The sequence below is a fragment of the Onychostoma macrolepis genome, chromosome 15 (genome assembly GCF_012432095.1).
Source record: "Onychostoma macrolepis isolate SWU-2019 chromosome 15, ASM1243209v1, whole genome shotgun sequence".
Classification (NCBI taxonomy): Eukaryota; Metazoa; Chordata; class Actinopteri; order Cypriniformes; family Cyprinidae; genus Onychostoma; species Onychostoma macrolepis.
Genome location: NC_081169.1, coordinates 19448704 through 19472464, shown reverse-complemented (window position 1 = coordinate 19472464; position 23761 = coordinate 19448704). Strand labels below are relative to the sequence as shown.

At 35.3% G+C, this 23761-nt stretch overlaps 2 protein-coding genes across 2 annotated transcripts; both read left to right on the top strand.

The window, feature by feature from the left end:
* The first annotated feature begins 7282 nt into the window (after positions 1 to 7282).
* ly6d (lymphocyte antigen 6 family member D) lies at positions 7283 to 9008 on the top strand. Its single transcript, XM_058799168.1, has 3 exons — positions 7283 to 7433; positions 8125 to 8220; positions 8700 to 9008. The coding sequence occupies exons 1-3, from the start codon at positions 7349 to 7351 to the stop codon at positions 8780 to 8782; spliced, it is 264 nt and encodes an 87-aa protein (XP_058655151.1). The 5' UTR covers positions 7283 to 7348; the 3' UTR covers positions 8783 to 9008.
* A 2534-nt stretch (positions 9009 to 11542) lies between these two features.
* Positions 11543 to 23208, top strand: samsn1a (SAM domain, SH3 domain and nuclear localisation signals 1a). Its single transcript, XM_058799029.1, has 16 exons — positions 11543 to 11843; positions 13194 to 13337; positions 13670 to 13716; positions 13880 to 13917; positions 14227 to 14310; positions 15324 to 15415; positions 15542 to 15604; positions 16060 to 16162; positions 16294 to 16589; positions 19459 to 19539; positions 19758 to 19886; positions 20710 to 20816; positions 20897 to 21053; positions 21182 to 21400; positions 22133 to 22283; positions 22802 to 23208. Exons 1-16 carry the CDS (start codon positions 11820 to 11822, stop codon positions 22903 to 22905), a joined length of 1839 nt encoding a protein of 612 aa, XP_058655012.1. The 5' UTR covers positions 11543 to 11819; the 3' UTR covers positions 22906 to 23208.
* Positions 23209 to 23761: the final 553 nt, after the last annotated feature.

Below are 23761 nucleotides of genomic sequence, written 5' to 3'. Positions count from 1 at the left end.
AGAATATTTTACTTACCCCACTGGCACGTAATTCTACTTGTTTAAAGCAAAATGTACTTAATTTAGTTTTTCCCCCTGGAAACAAGACTAAATTTCTTAAGTCAAAAAACTAAGTAAGATAAGCCATTTTTTGCTATTAAGTTATTAACGTAATCTCGGGAGGAGTACGCCCATCAGATCTTCCAATTAATATCCAAGGATAAAAACAGCCTCTTACCACTTCCGCTGTTAGTTCTTTCAGCATCCCTCCACCTTGCCATCTCCTCCTTTATGCATATTTATTTCATTTATCCTTCTGTCTATGAGGCTATCGGAGCTCGAGCGGAATAGTCTCTCTGAGCCCTTCATTGCAGACATCAAGCCAAATCAGTTTACCACTAATGCTAAGATTATATGGGCACATGAACTCAAGAAATGAAAAATGGCTAACTTTACTATCTCTATGCAAGTGGCCAGGCTGGGTATCAGGGAGCAGTTTTCGTTCATTTATAGCAATAAAACATGTGTGCAATTGTGTATAAATGTGTTGATGTGAGACAGTTTAGGGTGAATATGTTATTCTATATTCTATTCTATTTAAATAGAATAGAATATTTCAATATGTTCAATATATTTCAATGAGTCTACTCAGAATGCCCAGTCAAAATGTTATACAGCACAGAAGGATTTCTGAAGGATCATGTGACACTGAAGACTGCTGAAAATTCAGCTTTGCCATCGGAGGAATAAATTACATTTTAAAATATATTAAAATAGAAAACATTTTTAACGTTTTTACTGTATTTTTGATCAAATAAGTGCAGCTAGGGTGAGCGTGAGACTTGTTTCGAAAACAAGAAATTTACTGACACCAAACTTTTGAATGGCAGTAAAAATAATTAGTAATAAGTCAATTATTGTTAGTATTATTATATTAAGCCTTACATTGTTGCCTTTCACGTCACATCCCAGGATAGTCGCTAGTGATGTTTGTGGGACTGTGTGCGTTCTTGTTCTTTCTCCATTCTGAGAAACTGCCATTGAGATGAATGAGAATGCTAATGGATAGCTTTCTGCAGGTGCTATGGACCTCCTTGGTCTGAAACATAATGAGAAAGCCATGACTACACTCCCTTTCACGCAAACACTCATAAAAAAATCAGTGTAGTATTTACTCAGCGTTCTAAATCTAACCGACTCTGAGATGTATTTAGGGACTGTGACTTGCTCTCCCGAGAACAAACACGAACATACAGGCTATATATTAAGACATTCACAGGGAGGTCTCTGTTCCAAGAAGACCTTAAATAAACTGGCACATAGTGACCAAGAGGATGCAGCTGGACCATCTATCTGACTCCCGGCGCTTGAGCTGAATAGACAGAGAAGGGAAAAGGGGGGAGAACGAGAGCGAATGAGTGAAAGAGAAAGAAAGAGAGACGGATGAAGGCAGAAAGGAGTAGACTCAAGAGCACAATGTGTGCACCTGGATAAAGCTCCCCCACATTACTCAGCTCTCATCCGGCCCGGTCCGGATACGCTCATCAAAGACCCCTGCTGTCTGAACACCCCTCCCGCCTTCTGCAACTTTCTTTTCAGTTTAATAACTCCTCTTCCTGCTCTTTGAATTATTTTTACAGCATCACGTCGGAGCTTTAAATACTTCCTGGGACTCCGAGAGGTCTTGGAACGGCTTTAAGAGCCTCTTACAGAGGACATTAAGCTTTTGCAACACAGCCATCATTTTAAAGTTAGCAACGTTTTTTTTTTTAAGAAAGCCTGAGATATCAGAGACCCTGATTACACTTATATATATCCACCTTGCGTTCACTTTTTATGTAACACTTGTTGATTTAACTATTCTGAAGAAAAAACCCAAGCCCATTTGTCTCTGTTTGTCTCCCAGCATGCTGCTGGGGCAGGCTGCTCTATAAAAGGCAGCTTTAACACTGAGGCAGAGAGGCCAATGGCCCCGCATAGCTCTGAGGGACAGGAGTACAGAAGGTCATCTACAGCATGGCTGATGAGGCACTGTCTGTAACCCAACTCACTGAGGGAACAAAAGGCCACAGAGGTCACGACCCCTCGCAGTCTCTCAGCCGAGTGCAAAGATAGGAGTTCAGAGAGACAAAGAAAGGGATGTGGATATAGTGAGTCATTAGTCGCTATTCAGAACTGCAAGTGTCAAATATCTCCATAAAAAAAGTACAGTGAATATCGGAAAAATAAAACTTTTATAAAATATTCAAAAGTCTGAGACCACTAGTGAAAATGCATTTATTTTGCTTTGGCAAGTATTTGGTTTGTCACATTTTTTGCAGTGGATTGAAAAATTTTCAACGATCATTTTGTGCTTTTGTGCCAAGAACATCTGACCGAATAATAATAAAGTAGTAATAATAATAATAGCATTTACAGAACACTTTTTCTTTTTAAAATCTGGAAACTAGGATTTACAATAAAATATTAAAAGTTTTTACATTTTTAAAATGTATGTTTTGAAATATAACAATATAAATAACATAATTTAATATTTATATAATAATAGAATATTATTTATACATTATTATTATACATTAATTAAATTTGATAAAAACAGATTACATTATAATTATGTATTCAATTATTTATATATTAATGTATTTAATTATATTTATTTATATATTATTTCTTGCTATAAATCATTGTTTCAAGATTATTGTTGATATTGTTATTACTGTCACGAAATCCGGTTTGTGGTCTTCCGTCCACTCGCCATCGGAGGTCGCCCTTCCTTCATATTGACTCTCGCACCACACAGACTGTTGCACGTCACACTGGACTGCATTTCCCATCATTCATTGCACTGATCACACAGCTGTCACCAATCACACCCTCACCTGAGAGCTATTACACACACCATATAAAACACATTCAGTTCCTGATCTAGTTGCCGAGTATTGTTCTGCATTTACCGCTCTCCCAGTGATAGCTACGGAGCCCTTCCGTGTTTTCTAAGTCTAAGTTTAGTTTATCTAGTTTATTGCCTTGTTTCTTGATATCTGCCCGTGTATCTTGGATTACCCTTGTCTCGCCGTTTCGAACTCTGTTTATACCTAGTTTGGACTATTGCTCATGTTATCGGACTACCCCTCTTCTCAAGCCCTCTGAATATCGTTCGCCGATCAAAGACCCACGCTTGCCCTAGGATTACTGTGTCTTGCCCATGCCATACCTGTTTGCCGTTGTTCAACCCGGTCTGTGTTTATGACCACGTCTCTGTCTAAATAAAGCCTTGCAAATGGATCCGTACATCACACGTCTCCTTGTTCCCGTTACAATGACTATTATTAATATTCATCTAACAAACATTTTTCCTTAATCATTAGAATTTTTCTATCAGCGTTATTTCCTTCTTTGACCAAATCCAGTTGCTTCACTACTTTCAGGTGTGAAATTTAATGTAAATAAAAGCTCTCATCATTGTTATTTTATAAAAAAAACTCCACCACAAGGCAATATTTCAACAGATGAGCACCTGATGGGTCATGGAGAGCTACTTTGCACTTCTTTCCCCATTCTTTAAGTATTGTACCACCCACAATCACGCTAATACCTCTGTCCTAATCGCTGTAGCACAAGGCCCTCTGGAAGACTCCGACTCCATCACTTAATCCTGTGTCCTGTTTGATTCTGCAAGGCACTCATCGCAAGGCTACGTGAACAGAGTGGAATATGGTTTCACGCCCGGCTGGTTATTTGATTAGGTATACCGAAGGTTTATGTGATAAAGCGCCAGCCAGGTCTCGCTGTAGTAAGCTCTGTTCCAATTCAGAGACAAGGACAAGAGGAACACATGTACTGTATGGGACAAGCCCAGAGTTTAATGTCGTCCTGCTGCAGTGTGTTCCACACACCGTCCTGAGAGGCTAAAGCACGACTCCCACAGCTTCAAGTTTATAGGAAGTTCTTGTTCTTGTGAAACAGAGCCACTTATACAATAAAACACAGCGTTTGGAAATGGACTGGTTGTTCTTTTTCAGAGAGGTTCTGGTTTAGCTTGAGGATAAACAGGATCATTATCGTCTTCTTTCATTAAATTGTCTGGTGCTGTATTATTGATTTCTGTAAATGCTACCAACTTTCAACCATATTTAGCCAAGCCGTCCCTCATGTATACCATTATTGACATACATGCTGCCATTTTCTGGCTCTACATAAATGTTTGTGGGTTTAGCTTTGCTCTGTAATCTGTTAACCACATCCATTCCTGCATTTGGCCCAGGCTTGTCTGCAGCGTGACATGAGGGGCCGTGGGCAGGCCGATTAGAAAGCTGCTTCATTACCCTTTGTCACATCAACTCAGATTTATGGCGCCTAATGGAGGACACTCTGTTTCTGCAATTTACTGAGGGAGATGGGAAATCTGAAGCTTTTTGCTATCCAGTCCAGTCATTGCGCTTTGGAAGAGAGAATGACTTTTTTAAGCGGCGAGATCAGGCTGCTTGCCCTGTCAGACTGTTTTAGTTGCAAATGGTGTCATTTATTTCAGAGATGTACTGGCAAAGCGATGTGTTAGGTTGTTCAAATGAGAATTGTAGATTATTTTGGCCAACTGCATTCTGAAGAGATTTTATTCATTCGGCTGTGAAATGCAAACAAAATAAGTGAAGCACTCACACAACTGATTGGCTCAAGGGCAGCATCTGCTGGCTGTCAACGGTACTGCAGTCTGTAGTGACACATAGTGGTGCTTGCTAATTTGCTAGTTTCCATGAAATGCTTTTAAGGATGGTTTCCACAGTTATTAACATCGTAAATCTAGAAAAGCTATTTATATTTTCATTTTTAACTTTTTAATGTACATTTATAACTGTTTTTTTTAACGCTGCTGCATGAGTGTTTCTAAAACAACAGCTGAGGGAGTGACAACAAATTTGACATCTTCCTCTCTTTTGACTAGAGACTATCTCTCAATATTAATAGAAATGCCATTTCTATTTCACACACACAAAATAAATGTGTTGTAATTTCTGTTCACCACTATAGAAGTTTCACAATTATGATGACTTCTGTTTCTGAGAATTATGTGAAAAGGGTAAAAAAAAAAAAAAAAAATCTAACTTAAGTATTTATTTATTAAGTATTATTAATTATCCTATTATTACTCTTTTTGTGTGCTATACAAAACTGCAATCTTACTTATTTTAAACTCAGTCAGATTGAAATTTCATACTGTGCTTGTTTTAGTGTTTTGTTTCAAGACAGACTGTTCTGTTCCAGACGTCTTCCTTTGGACGTTATTGGCACAGGTGAAGGAATTATGAGACGTCACTGCAGAGTAGCAAGTTCACCTTTAGAAGGTCATATGGTCAACGCTTAGTTCAAAACCATAAAACACTAAACTTTCTATGCTTCTACTCAGCTTTCAGAACATACTGCCTGTGCTTGGAGCTGATGTGCTGCTAAGAAGGTTGTAAAATGTGCTATTTTAAAGTTCAGAGAGTTCCAAAGTTCGTATGAATTGGCAACCCTAAATCACTGTCGTGAGCACTGTCACCTATATGGTTAGAGGCTAAATGAATTCCAAACATTTTATTGAAGTGATTATTTACACAGGAATCAATTGCTTACTAAATGGAACTTTTAGTAATTCATTTAATGCATTGAAAAATTACATTAGAAGCCCAAGATTTCATTTTGTTGAGTGGTATACCAAAGAACTGTAAGCTTTCCAATAAATTGCTTTTATTAAAAAATGAATTAATGGATCGATTGATGTAGGCTATGGTTGAGTGATTTATGAATAAATGGATGGATGGATGACTACAGAGAGAGACTGATAGATGTATGTTTAGGTTGAGGAATGCTAATGTTTTTCTTCCAAAGCGCTAATTATCTTAAGTATTATTAAATATTTTCATATAACATGCTAAGTTTGTATATCAAACTGAAATAGGTTCAAACAACATTCTTGATTAATTAAAACATGTCTGATTTGTCTTTAGTGTAAAAGACATGTACTGCATAAATGCAATGATACATCTATAACTAATATATAAATAACATACATTTGAATAAAATATTAACATTAGTATATTAATAGTATATTATACCCACACCAATCATGTATGTTCCAGTATTGATATTATCTTTCTTTTTCTTTATGAAGGCTATTTGCTGAATGCTTGCCATCTAATTACTTCTGATCTTTGTTGCCCCCTGCTGTCTGTGTTAGTTAATCATGTGTTTAGATCTACATTTGACAGAATTTACTGAAAAAAATTCAATTCCTTTAGGTATATTTGTACTTTTTTCACAGATGCCTCATCTGACAATTGTAAGTAAAGCTGTAATAAACTTTACTTGTCTGATATTTTCAATTCAAAAGAGGAAAATATCCATCATATTTTGGCAATTTAACCTTAATCTTGAGAGCTGAACATTGGCAAATGCCTCCAGTCCCTAATATCTCTCCTCAAAGCAATAACTAGTCTCAAACTTCTATGGAAATGCCAGAGCCTAAAAACAATAAAAGACTAATCTTTAGACAGATTGCCCACAAGGCCTGTCCGTGCCCCAGCTCTAATAAGCATTGAATTCACTTGGCTTCACGGCCCTGAGGTGCATGCTATTAGAGATCATTTTGCCAGCTGGCCTGTAATTTCAACTTTGAGATGAGATTTGCATTTTTAATAAGAGGTAAGAGGCCATGAGAGGTTATGAAATAACTGAGTGATTTAGTATAGAATGAGAAGTGGTCCAAGTACAGATCCCAGTGGAACACCAGGGGATTGTTGGTGTGCAGATTAATTGGATGTTTTCTATAGCACCTGACAGGCTTAGTAATGCAGGAGGAATATGAATTTAAGAGCTCTGCACTTTAGATGGCCATCTCACAGAATAGTGTGGTTTATGGTTTCAGTTATTAAAGAATTATATTATAAAATAGAAGTAAATTCATTGTGATATTTCAGAAAGAAAAGAAGTCCTAAGGATGTAACTCATTGTGGCTGTATCTGCTAGTGCTGGAACATAGATAGTGATCTCAATATTAAAATAGCCAACTTATCAGAGTCAGATAAATCAGAGAAATTATTGGTAAATAAGGGAGGATATTAAGAAATAAATAAGTGAAAGATTAAGAAAAGACATAGTGGAGTTACAGGCTTGATAGTAGTTCTCAGTTCTTGCATCTTGGCTAAAACAATTCACAAGCTATAGACATTAAGCTAAGCAGAGAATTACCGAAAAATCATTTTACTTCCTTGTACAGGAACTGAACTTACATCTATATCTAGTTACATGAAACCTGTCATGCAGCATTACTGATATGCTTTAGGAAGAATGTGTTTTCAGTAAAAGGTGTAACCGAGGTATATAAAGAAACATGTTCCTCCGCATGACCAGACCAGCTTCCATCATGAAGACGCTAGTTTGTGCTCTTATTGTGGTGCTTCTCTGCAGTGCTTCAGGTAAGACAAAAGCTTTTCTCTTTCCATCTATCTATCCATCCATCCTTTATCTTCCTGCGCAAAATGGGTTAGAGCTTACTGAATCATACAAATTCACAAATGAATAATTTCAGTGCAGTTCGTGAAATGGTTCAACTGATTAATTGAAAAGAATAGATTCAAACGAAAGACTTTTCCATGAACAGGACATTCCTATCATGTCTCAGAGCGGGTCATGATGTCATCACTTCAAAACAATGAGGAAAGAATATTATTTAGTGCCGTCAAATGATTAATCGCGATTAATCGCATCCAAAATAAAAGTTTTTGTTTACATAATATATGTGTGTGTACTGTGAGTATTTATTATGTATATATATATATAAATACACAAACATGTATGTATATATTTAAGAAAAATATGTTATGTTTATATATTAAATATATTTAAATATTTTAAAAATATATACTGTATGTGTGTGTATTTATACATCCATAATAAATATACAGAGTACACATACATTTGTAAACACAAACTTATTTTGAATGCGATTAATCGTGATTAATTGTTTGACAGCACTTGTTTATATGAAATGTAGTGAAGTAAATTGTCAAATATTACACTTTGGAATGTAGTTAAAAGTTTTTCAAAATGCTCTGATGAAGTGCAGATACTTTAATCATTGCTATCTATTTGTCTAATATGTAATAGTGCACTCGCTGACATGCTACACCTGTGTGGATGGGGACTGCAAGACCCCAACTCAATGCCCAGCCTCAAGTAACTTCTGCAGAACAGTTTCAACAGGTAAGCAATTAATATTAAAATAATTTATTTACTCATTTTTCAATTCTAGTCTTTAATATCCAATGTCATCATGATATACTACCTTCTGTTAATATTTTGAATTTGATTCTATTTTGTACTTTCTTTTGTTTTTCTTTTATTTATTTTGTATTTTTTAATTATGTCTATATAATTTTAGTTTATTTAGTTGTCATTTTAGCTCTTCAACTTATACTAAACAAAACTGAGAAATGTTGCTATGGCAACTAGCTTAAATAAAACAAGTTTTTACAAATATTTTATATATTTTAGTTAATGTTCATTTTAATTCAAGTAATGGAATTTTGGTTTTAATTTTAGTTTTTGTTACATATTCATATTTATTACCCCTTGCTTGGTGATTAAAAAAAAAGGAGAATGTCGTTTCTTCATTAAAGGTCTGTATTGTAGAAGTTCAGATCGGATACTGAGCTGTTTTCTCATTATGCTTTAAACCATAGCCACTGTGTTCAGCCGGACATGTGAGGAGTTCTGTGTTCCTGGAGTGAACATCTACTGCTGCACTTCTGATCTGTGTGACTGATCTCTCACCGTCATTGAATCAGTCACTAATGTTCATTGTAATGGTGTAGCACAAAAAATATCCCCGGGTTCCTCTAGGTGTTTCATTTTTCTAATGACTTTTTCCCATCTGAATCAACATGGTTTGCTTTACATAGCACTGCTTAAAGGAATGTCTAATAAGCTTGGTTTCTGTCCCAGCTCTGTATGATTTGATTTATGAATTAAATAAACTTTGCTCAGTAAAATGCTGTGTATGTGTGTTTTCAGTATCAGAGGAATGTAGGTCATTCAAGAGAGATGTTATGATGCCAAATGCGCCTGGATTAAGAGCTGCTTTTAACAGATGAGAAGACTGGAAGCTAAACATGCAGTCCAGGCATTAATATCTCTCACGAAATGCAAAAAAAAAAAAAAAAAAAATGCATATTGAATGTTGATTAAAGGTGATTTAAAACAATTACTTGCACTTCCAAACAAGCTTAACTCCATTAGAGATGATGAGATGCTCTGTACACTTTATAAACCAATTTTTCTAAGTTTTAGTCAACAAGTTTATTGTTCACTCTGGGTATTATGACAAAAGTAACTTTTACTTTTGCACAGATAACTGTAGTGCTCATTTTATTATGCATAATAATACTAGAAATTTACATTGCAGTCTTCTATACATGCATAAATACACATTATTTAAAAAATACCTTCCCTGTACACAAAAAAAATTGGGCTGCTTCTAATAATGTTAATTCAAACAAGGAAATATGGGTCAAACGTGAATTAATCCTTCCGTCTTTATTTCCGTTTCCATGACTGCAGGGTTTGTTATTAAAGAGATTGAGGATTTTCTTCCTTTAAAAATAACCAGCTGGGAACCTGCGCACCTTCTTTCACACAGTGACCGGTACAGCAATTTATCTTGTCATGTTCTTTAATGGACAGCAAAAGATTAAGAGCCAGAGGCCTCGGTGTGTTGAATTGACATGGCATTTTTGTCAATTTACAAGTTCTAAGAAATGAGCAAATGAATGAGCTGTCGTTTCTGAGAATCTGAGCTCTTTCTCTGATTAAGGGGAAGTGAGATTTCCAAGATTTGTCAAGAAAGAGCAAGAAAAGAGGGGGAACAGGATACATAACAGTGATGGATTAAACTTTAACTGAGCTGAGGTTGTAGAAAAAGGCCTTGTCATCTTGGATTGGCCACGGTCAAAGTGAATTCCAGTTTGCAACCCATTTTAGTTCCAGAATTTGAGTGTAATTTGACAATAAATGAGGAAATAATGTCGGGTGGGGCTTAATTGTATCTATTGCAAGCTGATTGGACAGTGAAAAGTGGGTGTTACCCACCATAACATTGTAAAAATGATACCTAAATACCTTTTGGCAATAAATGATGTCAGCATAAAGGAAAGTCATTTAAGAGAAAGATACATTTTATTCATATAATAAAGATTGCAATTGCAACAATTGCATATATTAATTTGGAATAACACCACTAATGGATTGCACAATGGATTATGCATAATAAGACCAGGAACGTGCATTAAGAAATTAAACAGGTTTCATTTTGATTTCTTGTTGATTTTACAATTGAATCTGCTACTTGATTTACCTCAGAATATGCATTTGTAAACATGCAGAACTTATCATTAAATTTACGAGGGCACATTAATTATTTGAGTGCATTAGCGTGCTTGTGCCAGACCAGCCATCACCTCAAACTGCCCTTTTCATTGCAACATAAAAGAAATGAACAGATTGCATAATTGGGCAAACTTCCAAAAATCAAAACAAGCAGATTATCACTGAAGCAAATCAAATGTCTGACGACCTTCACATTCATCTGCATGCACAGTCAGAGAGAAACCATGAACACCTTGGTTTCATATTGACCCATTTTCTGCACCAGCTTAGACATTCTTGAAGCAGATTCACCTTCTGTCCTGAGGTCTGAAACGCTGCGTTGTGCACCATAATCCTCTGGGTCTATTTCAAGACAATTCCAGATATAAGCGACTTAAGGACTGTTGACAAGACATCACATGCACTTTGGCTAAGAAACACTAGCTGTGCTCGCAGGTAGTGTCATATGCCAAGACAGAGCATCCTCAGCAGGGCAGATTTCCTCTTGCTGAGAACGGAAGAAAAAAAGCTTTGCACAAGTGAATAAAGTTCCTATTACAAAATGTCTTTCCACACTCCTTGAGTAGAATGTAGAAAGTGAAACTGGAAATTTCTGTGTGACCTGAGCTTTGCAGTTCTTTCGAACCTTATACAGTGAAGATGATTCAGTCGTATTAAATACAATTTTTGAGCTAAAGTTACTTCAGATGATTCCACATGAAGTATATTTTAGGTTACCTAATGTGTTTTACAGTGCAGTAAAGCTTTTTGAAGGTACTTGAATCATGAATTCTCCTAAGGGCTGTGCTTTAATGTCACCTTCATTTCCCTTTCCCTGTGGATGGAGTCAGAACATGGTGCTATAAAATATTTCTCACTGCCATATTTATGTATATTTCTGTCACCAGCATGAAATAAACTCATTGTGTAAAGACTGCAGGTGTTCTGTTCCTATATAACTTATTTGTTTTCAGTCTAAATTTAATAATTAAAATGACTTTTTAGAGAAAATACGGCTAAATAAAACATTTTTAAAAAACTTAATAAATACATATATATATATATATTAGCTTCAGTTGTCTGGAGTAAGTGCAGCATCCAAAAAACTACAAATTAAAAAACTATTACATGACTATGTACCACATTTACGCAGACGGCTGTTGTAGCGACTTTGTCATAGTGCAAACAAAAGCTCTCAACCCAGTTCGCTGGTAAGTAAACAACATCAGCATTAACGAGCTCAGCAGTTGATTGAGGGGCTGCCTGGAGTGGTAATGGTCCTCCACATCTATTGGATTAGAGGAAGGATGTCATTCAGTATTAATCTGTGAGCAGTAGGCAGCCTGGAACACTAAGCACTCCTGCTCTCTGTCTGCCTCTGACTCGTCCCATTGTTCATCCTGTGCTGTGGGCACTGGAAAGAAACCATACTTTCCAGAATGAATCTCTTCTGCTTTTCTCTGGTAAGTGATTCACCTTTTCTGCTCTGTGGTTTGTAGATTGACAGTGTGTGGATGAAACGTGACCTGCTGGAGGATGTGAAGGCAACATGTGACCGTGCGTGAAGATCAGGAACCAAGCTTTAGCTGCTCGCGAGGGCCTTTTGTTATGCTTTCTTTTGGTTAAGAATTCAAGTCATTAGTTTATTATGGCTTACATGTGTAGCCCTAGCATTAAAGATACATGTTATTTATCTTACCTTCACAATATTTTAATTAAATTAAATTATTATTATTATGATTTTAATTTATAAAAACAAACCACATTGGTGAAATGTGTAGGTTTAATGGAGTTTCTCTGCCACATGCTGTGCTGTTTTGTGCAGTTTATGATTAATTGTGGTCTCGCTTCACTGAATTCACGCTGGTCTGATCTTCTGTAAGCAAACTAATGCTTCTGGTTATTTGTGTCATCTTTTGCACAAATGGATTTGCGCTCAAATGCACTATAAACAATGTGTAATAAATCAGGGTCTTAAACAGGTGGTCTGTGACCCCTAGTGGATCGGTGGTTGTACTACATTAATTGTTTGATTTCTGACAAATTTTTGTTTAAAAAAAAAAAAAGAGATAATTTGCCTTAGACAAAAATACATTATGAACTTAGTTTCAACCAACGCTAATAAATTAAGCTAAATGCTCCATTGTTACACCCATAATACATTTTAGAAAGTTAATTTTAAATGCACTTGCGTATGACACTGTATATCAATATTATTTTAATGTTGATTATTCATTATTTTATATTATTATTATTATTATACTATATGCCTGTTTAAAATGCCAGGCTTAAAATGCAACACTAATTTTTATACAAGGTATATTATAAACAGGGTTGTTTTAGTATCTTTCAGTTGAGATGCTATTATAGTTTGTATTAATATTTTGAATTTTTTTTTTTTAGATTTTCTGTTTATGTTCATTTCAGTTAAAGTTTTAATAATTTTGTTGTTTTTTGTCATATAGTTGATATATTTTTATTTCAGTTTTAGCTATTTTAATACATTAAGATAAACTAAATGAAAATGAAATTTTAAAGTTTTAGTAATTTTGTTTTTGTCATTTTATTAGTTTTTTAATGTATTATTATTTTTATATTTCATTTAATACTTTTTTTAATTTCAGTTTATTTTATTTCTAGTAACAAAAATTCTTTTAAGATTTTAGTGATAGTTAACTACAATAATTATGTTTGTAACCAGGTCCGTTACCCTCAACCCTCGTAGTAAAACCAGATATTTAGTGTGCCTTGCGTACATTTTTCTTTACATTATTAGCAGCGTGGGTTGTGACCAACATGATGTTGTTTTGTAGGAGGGCTCTATGGACAGCCTGTACGAGGCCGTGCAGGAGTCCTGCGAGGCTCAGGTGTACACCATCCCCAGCAGGTCCTGCAGCCCAGCTGTTCTCTCAGATGACGCCACCAAATGGAGAAGTGCAGGGCGTTCCATCTCCATGGTAACTATAGAAATGACTGCTGGAATGTTGAATCCATATACCGCACTGTCATGGGAAATGTATTGGCCATCTGGACGCACGCTATAACACTGCTGTGGACATGATGAGCTTCCATTAAATAAAAGCTGCTGCTAATAGATTGTGTTGTAACCATATGGAAATATATTAAGGTCTATTTGAGGCCTGCCTAGAGAGAGAAACCTGAAATGACAGGCTTGCGAAATCTTGAGAACACATTTCACAATTTCAAATAAACATATACAACAACACATGACTCTGTTAAAGTCTCTAGATAAAATGATTAAACTGCCTCATACTGAATTTGTTTACAGGAAATTTCACAAATCAACTCAGCCAACACTAGAAGAAAGAAACAAAGGTGAGTCCGATCTGTGTTGTTAGCAAACAAAGAGAAAAATGTTGAACTTCTAGTCAAAGCAAAAGTGAAAGAGCCCTTGAGGCTTTCATACCGACAGAGAATGCAAAATGAACTCTGTGAATATTTGTACTTTCTTTAAATGTTTCCTTGCATCTTCTTTCAGTTCACTACCAAAATCGGTTTCAGAAAATGAAGCTTTAGGTATGTGATATTTTGAGAGATATTTTATACATTTTCTTAAACATCATCTTTCTGCATCACATGACTGAGCTGCAATAGCACACCCTTGTTATGCTTTAATGCTCAACTATCTTGACTGACAGGAAACCAGTAAATAGATAATGAAAAAGAAAGGTACAGATCATTATGAACATGAATGAAAGGACACACCAGATTTTCTACATTTTCATGCCTTTAAATGAGATTTCACAGAGTGAAAAAGTAAAAGCATGGAACATTAGTGGACCTTAAACAAACAAACCCCTAATGGTTTTGTTTTCCCTCCTGCAGATAATACCGTCTGCACTAATTCTGTCTGGCCCAGTGCCAAAATGCAAGAAGATTTAGTCCTGCTGAGGAAGAATCAGAATGAAGGTAAAACCGGTCTGAAGATTTGTGGGTTAAGCCTGACTAGATTTCATTTACAAGACACACACTGCTAAGCAACATCACTTACTATTGGCCAATCAGATGGCCTGTAAGATTCTGACTGCGTCAAATCCCACTGACAGTGAATGGAGAGTGGTGTGCAGTCGTCAGCTCGCTTAAAGCACTTGCCTGTCCTGTGTGGGATTAATTAAGAAACAGCAGGGTCTTAATTGTAAATAGGGCACTAGACCTCAGCCATTTTACAACTGTGGAGGACTTTCAAAGGACTTCTTAAATCAACATTCATTATTTTAGGTTAAAATATATAGGGGAGAAGCGAATATTTTTAGTCACCATTTTTCTCGCCAATTTCAAACATCCTTTTACCTTTTAAATGGCCCTGTGGTGTGATACAGTAGTTTTAAAAGTACAAATATTCCATGTAATCTCTCAATTATTATTATAAAAGATGCTTAATCAATTTCACATCAATTTCAATGTCAACTATACATTCTAGCAAAGTGGTCAGATTTTTTTCTTATGTAACAATCTAACTAATGTTAAACGTATTTTAGCTTAGAGCTTTTGATAAAATGGCAATGTTAAAATATTTTAATCACTGTTATTTTTAAAAGATAATGAAAAGATTATAAGCTTACTCTAATCTGAATTTCAAATGGTGGCACACATTTATTTTATGGTAATAATGCTGTTGAACCTGTCTGTATGGATGTGCCACATTTCCTTGACTAAGCAGAGTAAAATGACCTGCCACACGGTATTTCCCTTCGTCAAAATACGTGAAGAAGCAAAACAGGAAACGAGGTGCAAAACCACACAAGTTTTCTCATACGGAATGTACTATTTTGAGCTCCGCTTTGGTTTACCCTTTTTGTTTGTCTAACAGAGATTCTGTAATGTCTTAATAAAATAAAAACTTAAATAAAAAAGCAAATGTTTTGTATAGTGACTTGGTCGCTAAATACCTAATAATTAGATTAAATGTGCTTAAATTTCAGATATGGTGAGAGCTATAAGAAGGGCTGAAAGCCAGACAATGGCAGACAGAAAGACCATTTCAAGAAACATACAGCAAGAGATTCCTGTCCAGGTCGGAAACACATGACATTTGTGTCTAGCTGAGTTGTGTTGGTATAATTAGAGAACCTAGAAAATGTTTATGGCATATTTTTTTATTATTTTTTCTATTTTAAAATGTTCATTCTTTCATTGGTAGATTGTCTATTATGAGGGGTGTAATCCAAACCAAGATCAGCTAAGAAGCAGACAGAATGGCACGGTGAGTTCAAGCCCTGTCCTCCCAGGTGCTTTGTGCCAGCTGGAATGTAACTGATCGTCATTTATTACACAAGGGCTGGAACAACAGTTGTCCCTGTACAGGGTATCGTGGTTGATTGTGTCTGTACAGATGGTTGGGTGAGGGGCACGTTCTGCCCATGTAATCCCTTTGCCCACATGGCATTAGAGTCAGTCGAGACTGCTAAATCTGTTATGTGTTCACCACTGTAGTACTCCGTCAATGGGCTCACTGTTGAGAGTTATCAATATTGTCATAAGGGTGTAGAATAAAAAAAAAAAACATAATCATTTTTATCATAAATTTAAAAATAAAAAAATCTCCTTATAATTATGTTTATACATTAATGTTCCTATAAGTTAGAATTATATGTAATTATTTATAACAATTATTTAATAAACAATGTCATTTAATTATTATGTCTACTCTGCTGACAGCCTGAGACAGCAGTTTCAGACATGACACAGCTAAGAGGGACACGGATGAAAAAAGTAGAGAGGAAAAGCAGTCAAAGAGGAACTGCAACACAAGAAACAACAGGTAAATAAACCTATTAAACTTGATGCAATAGCAGTTACTTGTTTTGTGTGTTTTTTTGTTTTGTTTTTTATCAAAAGCTGTTTGTAATGTCAATGACATCTATTGATATTTTATATCTGTGTCTTCCAAAGCTCACATTAAAGGTGCCAAAGGAATGATGCGTGACACTGCTGGGGGGTCAAGGGTCACAGAGACAGCACCTGCCAGACATCGCTGGAGTAACCCCACTGAAACAGCCTCAAACTGGGTACCAGCCAACAACACCTGTATACCTCCCTGCAATGAATATCAAGTCCACATCTGTGACTGGACTACATCCACAACTCCAAGTCAAGAAGATAAAATCAACCTTCGAAACTCAAAGAGAGACTCCTTCCCCAAAGGAGTGCAGCGTTCTAGCACCAGTGTGGATTTCTGTGCCTCCAATGTAAGTCATTTTTGATATATGTGACCCTGGACCACAAAACCAGTCTTAAGTCGCTGGGGTATATTTGTAGCAATAGCCAAAAATACACTGAATGGGTCAAAATTATTTTCCTTTTATGCCAAAAATCATTAATATATTAAGTAAAGATCATATTCCATGAAGATATTTTGTAAATTTACTACTGTAAATATATCAAAACATCGTTTTTGATTAGTAATATGCATTGCTAAGAATTAATTTGGACAACTTTAAAGGCGATTTTCTCAATATTGAAAATGTTTTGCTCCCTCAGATTCCAGATATTCAAATAGTTGTATCTCGGCCAAATATTGTCCTATCCTAACAAACCATACATTAATGGAAAGCTTATTTATTCAGCTTTCAGAGGATCTAAATTTAGAAAATTTACACTTAAGACTGGTTTTGTGGTCCAGGGTCACATATATACTATCATTCAAAATTTGATACATCATTCAAACGTTTTTTTAAATGTTGTTGGAAGAAGTCTCTTATGCTCTCAAGGCTTCATTTATTTGATCAAATATACAGTACAATTTAAAAATAAAAACAGTTTTCTATATTAGTATATTTTAAATGTTTTCAGTTTTCAATATTCAGCAGCCATTACTCCAGTTTTCAGTGTCACACATGATTCTTGAGAAATCATTCTAATATGCTGATTTTTTGCTCAAAATTTTTTTTATTTCACATTATTCTTTGCAAAGCCGGAATATTTGATATACAGTATATGCAAATTATCAAAGCTTCTTATTTCATGTGTTATGAACTCAAGCTGTTAACCTCCTATCAAGTACCGAATGCATGTTACTATTACAATATAAGACTCTCCATGTTTGCCCTGTCATGCCAACCAGTGATATTTTCACACACTTCAGGGTGACGACCTCCAGTGTTTTCTGAAGGTATATAGAGACCATGTAAATTGATCATCTTTTCCTGTTTCCTGCATTCTCATATGTATCATCTTTCTAGCACTGAGCAGGAGTGAATAACTACACTGTATGACTCTCAAATAAAGTGAAGCTCTCATGAAAGGTTAGGAAGGGCTGTTTGTTTTCAAAGGCTTGTAGTGTTCGAAGAAATAGGTTATAATACTGTAATCCTGGATTTGGATTTTGCTATGGCCAACTGCACACAGCTGGATCAGGCTGTTATTGTCTGTAGGGTTTTCTTGAACACTATTGGTCAGTTCATGCCTTGTACAGCAATCTGTATTAATCTGTAATCAATCTGTCGACCTTTTTTTAATTAAATTCCACAATTTTCATTAAATTAAACAAAAAAGTGTTTAATTTTTGTGCCTCTGGCAACGCAAAATGTAATTGCAAAATTTTGATTAATTTCAAAAAGGTTTTCAGAACACTCTCCACGTCTTCCATTTGCCGGTCAAACAATAGTCCCGCCCCCAAACTCATGTCATTGGTTGCTGGTGAAACAATGTTTTTCGATACTATCACAGAGCAAATAAACATATTTATGGATTACTTTTAGTTTTCTGCGTATATAAAAGCTGGATTTTAATTCCTGACATATAAAGAGCCCATGACTAACATGCTTTGCATATGCAAAGTACATAAGACAGATGTCAGATAAAACTCATTGTTGTGCAGTTTTGCAAAAAATTCCTAACTGAAAGTTGTGAAAGCAGACAGGAAGTGTTTGAAAAGCATGGGTCCACTTCCTTGCGTGCAGCAGAGCTACTTCCCCTATACGGAGACCAGATTTTGCAATCTGGGCAAAGAACAAAAGGAATTTTGATTAATAAGCTTTCACTTGAGTGTATTTATAGTTTTCCTATACGTGACATTAATCATAAAAGTTATATGAAAAACATAGTGGAAGCACAGATTCCTGCATCTATTCTACAATCTGAGGGCCTTCATGAAACTTATGTGATGCAAGGAGGCTTCAATTATGCAAAAAGCACCTCTATGGAAATTCTTTTTTTTCTGTGTGCCACAGAGTCCCACTTATCAATTTGTGTTACTCGAAATGACTGTGAAGTGGTGAACCACAAAATGCAGACTCAAGCATTTAGTGTTTTTCCCCTGTAGAACTGATGCCTTGATAATAGACAGAACGCGCATTGGCTCACATCCTGTGTGATTTAAGGAAGTTCTTGTAATCGGTTCTTCTGCTGAGACATTGCATTCTTACACTTGTGAAGCTGAGAGGTAAACCCGCTAGTTTCAGAATAGTCTTTCATTTTAAGGAAAAACTGAACGCACACGTCAAGGCGATGCTTCAAAGGGCTGCTTCAAATGCATCAGACAAACCAAAAAGTCTTAAACCTAAGGTAGGATTTATTAATGTATCTTAAGTAATAATAATCTGAAGGTGTTATTCAAGTAGTTCAGATATATTAGACTATAATAGTTGTATCATGCAGTGCTGCCATATCATAGTAGATCTGACGTTTGATATTGAACCAAGAAAATGGACATTTTTAAGAACAATGTAACAAAAAGAAAACAGCCTGACACCGCACAGCATTACTGAACAAGTATGAACAGCTTTGTCAAGGTCAAATTCAGGAGAATGACTTTAATGATACCATAGTTTGCTATTTGATTACATGGATTTTAAATTTAGATTTTTAGATTATTTGCATTTTCATGTGGAAGAGCTGACAGGTTTTGAGCAGATTATGAATCATTCAGTGTTTTTATTAAATTGAAAATGATGGCATAATGTACTGAAGTGCTCTATAACTGGATTATATGGACACTATAATGACACTTTTTTTTTAAATTTTTTTTTTTATGCAATGTAATATACATGTACATTTTGCATGTGCCTTGCTGTTGCATCCTTTATAAACGTGGTCGGTTTTGTTTACCTGACACAGCGATCCACCAGTTTTGGAAGATTTGACACATTCAGAAATCAACACTCCCCTTCCAAACTTGACGAAAATGGAGCACCTGAGGTAAGAGAAATTTGCATGAATAAGGCATTTATTCATCTGGTTTATGTCCCATTATGTTTCTGGTTTGTTATACTATGTTTCCTCATAAAATGTTTTTCACTGCCTCTTAAATGAAAAACCAGCAGCCTACTTTAATTAGTCTAACTGACCACTATATATATGCCATATATATAAGCAAAAGGATTATCAAAACATATTGTTTTGCGTGTATAAAACAGGCAGAGGGTGACTCACCAGCAGAAAACTGTGAGAAACCAGGAAGTTTGGGAAAAAAGATGAAAGCCATCTCGATGACTATGCGTAAACGGATGGCCAAGAAACACGTCAAATCCTACTCTGAGGACATGGTGAGTCACAATGCAAGTTCCTCATTTGATTACTGACATTGATTAAGCAACAAAGTTCTTTATTACCCAAATATCAGCAGTTCATCAGATTGCACAGGGGTTGGTTGGCACATTTAAAGAAATATTAAATATATGTCTGTCTAAATAGTAGTCGGGTGTTATTCCCTTTGTTGGTTGTTTTTTAAATTATATAATATTATATGTATATATATATATATATATATATATATATATATATATATATAACATTAATATATACACATTACATAAAAAAAAAATATATATATATATATATATATCTGTAATAACAGACTAAGCAATAGTGACCAGTGTAAGATGTAACGCAGCTACATATTGATATAAAAGTCACAAGAAAGTACAACGAGAAAGTTTTGAGTTCCGAAACTTACACAATGCTTTTATAACACAACGACCTCTTATATGTCAAAAGATCAAGGGAATTTTGATTCCTCAGTTCATGACTCCTTTAAATTTTAATCTCTGTTTTTTAACTTCTGTTTTGACCCAGAAAAAAATGAAGTACACTCTCAGAAAGAAAAGTACAATACAAAGCTGTACCCTAAGGTCCTAAAGCTAAAAATATTAGCTAAAGCTATATATTATTTAGTACCTAAATGTGCATTTTTAAAGGGTACTGCTCCAGTGACAGTTTAGTACCTTTTTCTGGGAGTGTACCTTATATGACCCATAAATTATGGCCCACAAAACCAACCTCTGAAACCAACCAACCCTAGTTCTCCCTATCACTTAATCTGTAGAGTAGTTCATACGAATATCCAGACTGATATTTTGTTTGGCGCAGGGTGATGACACTGAGGGAGAAACAGAGAATGGGTCTCCAGCAGAGAAGAGCTCAGACCACACCAGCAACTCATTAGAAAGCCTCTACAGTGGACAGAGCTCATCCAGTAAGCATCTACACACAAGCGACTGAAGTGGAAAGTGATTTGACATTGTAATCATAATCTTTTTGTTTTTGTATTTATTGGCTCAGGTGGTGTGGCTAGCAATTCTGATGTATCCAGTAACAGAGACAGCCTGAAACTGGAGGAGGAAGTACCCTACACGGGACAGTTCTGCGGGCGAGCTAAAGTACATACAGACTTTGTCCCCAGTCCATATGACACAGACTCCCTAAAACTGAAGGTGAGATAAAAATTATGATTTAAAAAAAAAAAAATCAAGATTGCTTCCAGTTGAATTAATCAGCACAATTTTAAATAAAAAACATTAACTGTCAATAGTAAGTTAATGATGTTGGTAATCTTTTTCAGGTGGGAGACATCATCAGCATCATAAGTAAACCACCTATGGGCATATGGACTGGCATGCTTAATAATAAAGTGGGAAATTTCAAGTTTATTTATGTGGATGTTCTGCCTGAGAAAGAGAAGGAAGAAGAGGAGGAGGCCCCAAAAATAAGACCTGTGAAAGTGTGCAAGAAGCCACGACCAAATACACTCCTGGAGTTATTAGAGAGACTTCATTTAGAGGTATAACCACAGACAGGACACAGATGGAAGTAACACTTATCCTTCATGCCCACCTGCTTAATCCAGCAAAATCCAATAGAAAACTATCTACGGATTTTAACGTCACTATCTTCACCTCACACTGATTGGCTGCCACCAGTGTTTAATTGTTAACTAAAATAAAAACTATTACAAACAATTATCTGTATCTGAAAAAAAAAAGCTAAAATAAAATCTAAATAGTAGATGATAAACATTTTTTTCTAGAAATGTTGCCTTGTAAACTAACTTAAATAAATAATTTTAAGTTAAAGTACTATAAATTCAAGGTAAAATAATATAAATAATAATATCTTTATAATTGTTTAATAAAATTGACAAAAGCATACTTACAACAAATATAAAATGAACATAAAAATAAAAGCCAATAAAAAAAAAAAAGCTAAATAGTATATAAAATATACTGCTATTTTTGTCATTGGCATATTTGAGCTTTTCTGATTACTTTGACTCTCTCACTCCTTGTTACTACATATCAATCCCACACAAAAAAAGTTAATAAATAAATAAACACTCAGCTCCCTTGATAATTAATTAAAAATGCCGTTCACATCCACACTAGTCGCATATGTGATTTAGTGCAAGTGCAAGATAATTCCCCTAAAATTTTGATTAGAAATGTCCATAAATTTGTCTTTGGATAGTTTATAGCTGTATTGCACATTTTAACGTTCAAAATCTCTTTTGTCACAGGAATTTGCTTCTTCATTACTCCTCAATGGCTACCAGACAGTAGATGATCTGAAACATCTGAAAGAGAGGCATTTGATTGAGCTGAATGTGACCGATCCAGAAGACAGACGCAGGTTGCTTGCTGCATCAGACTGCCTCTATGTCACAAGCAGTGAGTATCAATACAAGCAGTTTGATTGACAGCTTTGGGCAAAACTATATTTTGGTTTTCTCTCTGTCCATCTCAGGAAACATTATGTCAGCAAGCCTCAGGAAGGACACAGATACCGCAATCTTTGCATCGTCTATTTTTGTGTTTTGATGAAATTCTGCCTTTTTGAAATATTAGAGTCAGACAGCGAGTCCAGTATTACTGAAAGTCACAACCTTATCTGTTTTAATTTAATCTATAATGCTCTGTGCAGTTAGGAACAGCCTTTTCCTGTAAATGCAGGTCAGGATTAATTGGCGTTTGGATGTGGGCTCACTGTGTGAGCAGGTGGCACATGGCTGAGCAGCTCTGGCTGATATGAATGTGGGATAATAACCAGAAAAACATACTCTCATTTAATTAACATTAATTTCATTTGGGTTTTTGTGCAAACGCAAACCTGATTTGTTTGGCAGAGATGAAATTAACGAGCAGAAGTCTGTATGAGAGATTTAACCTTTCTTTGCTTTGGCTCACAGAAGACGAAGAGGGAGCAATGAAGGGCAATGAGGAGGAAGACGAAGATAATGACTGTCCCAGAGACTCGGGTTGTTTTATTCCTGCAGAGTGTCCTGACAGCTGAGAGTTATCTAATGTCTCTCTCCTGATATTATTTCATGTTAAAGCTACAAACAGACACAGAACTCTTTTAATATGTTTTCTTTTGTCACAGTGTGTGCTCATCTTTCATTTAGATGTACTTGTGTTTTGTATTTACACATTCTTTGTTCAGCTTTGTGTTAATGTAACCTTTTTCTGTTAATGCATGTTATTTGAACCATCATGGCAACATACTTGTGTGTGAGGAATTTTTACAGCTTTTACAAATGTTTATGATGACTGAATTGTATATAATATTATTAAAAAATAAGTTATTTATTCTGCAGCTTTCTTTTACTTCCTCATTTGGCTGTGTCTGAATACACATTGCTAAAAATAATACTATTAACTTTCCATCTGTTTCTAAAAATAACTATTTGGTTTTGGTGGGATGAGTTTCCAGATGACTAGTCACGTGCAATGACTGATAAGGAGGTTCAGTTTCAAAGCACTTTCCAGTTTCCATCCTTTACCTGAATTAATACTTAATACGCCCGTCTATGATCAACATGCTAATATATATATTGGTAATGACTCATATTTACTGATACAATCTTGATTCAACCTAAAATGTGTTTATTTTTGGTAAATTAAAAAGTTATTTGAAACAAGACACCTAAGTTTATAGTTTGTCAGCTGAAAAAATAAAAAAAACATGCATATTTATTATCAACTAAGGTCTTGTGGCAGGAAATAAATGTGTGTGACCACATAAAACAAAAAACTCAGAACAGCATGTGATGATAGAGTGGAAAAATATTTTTATTCCATTAACAATAATTAATACTACTACATAATTTGATAGTGGATTTCAAATGTATTATTATTATTATTATTAG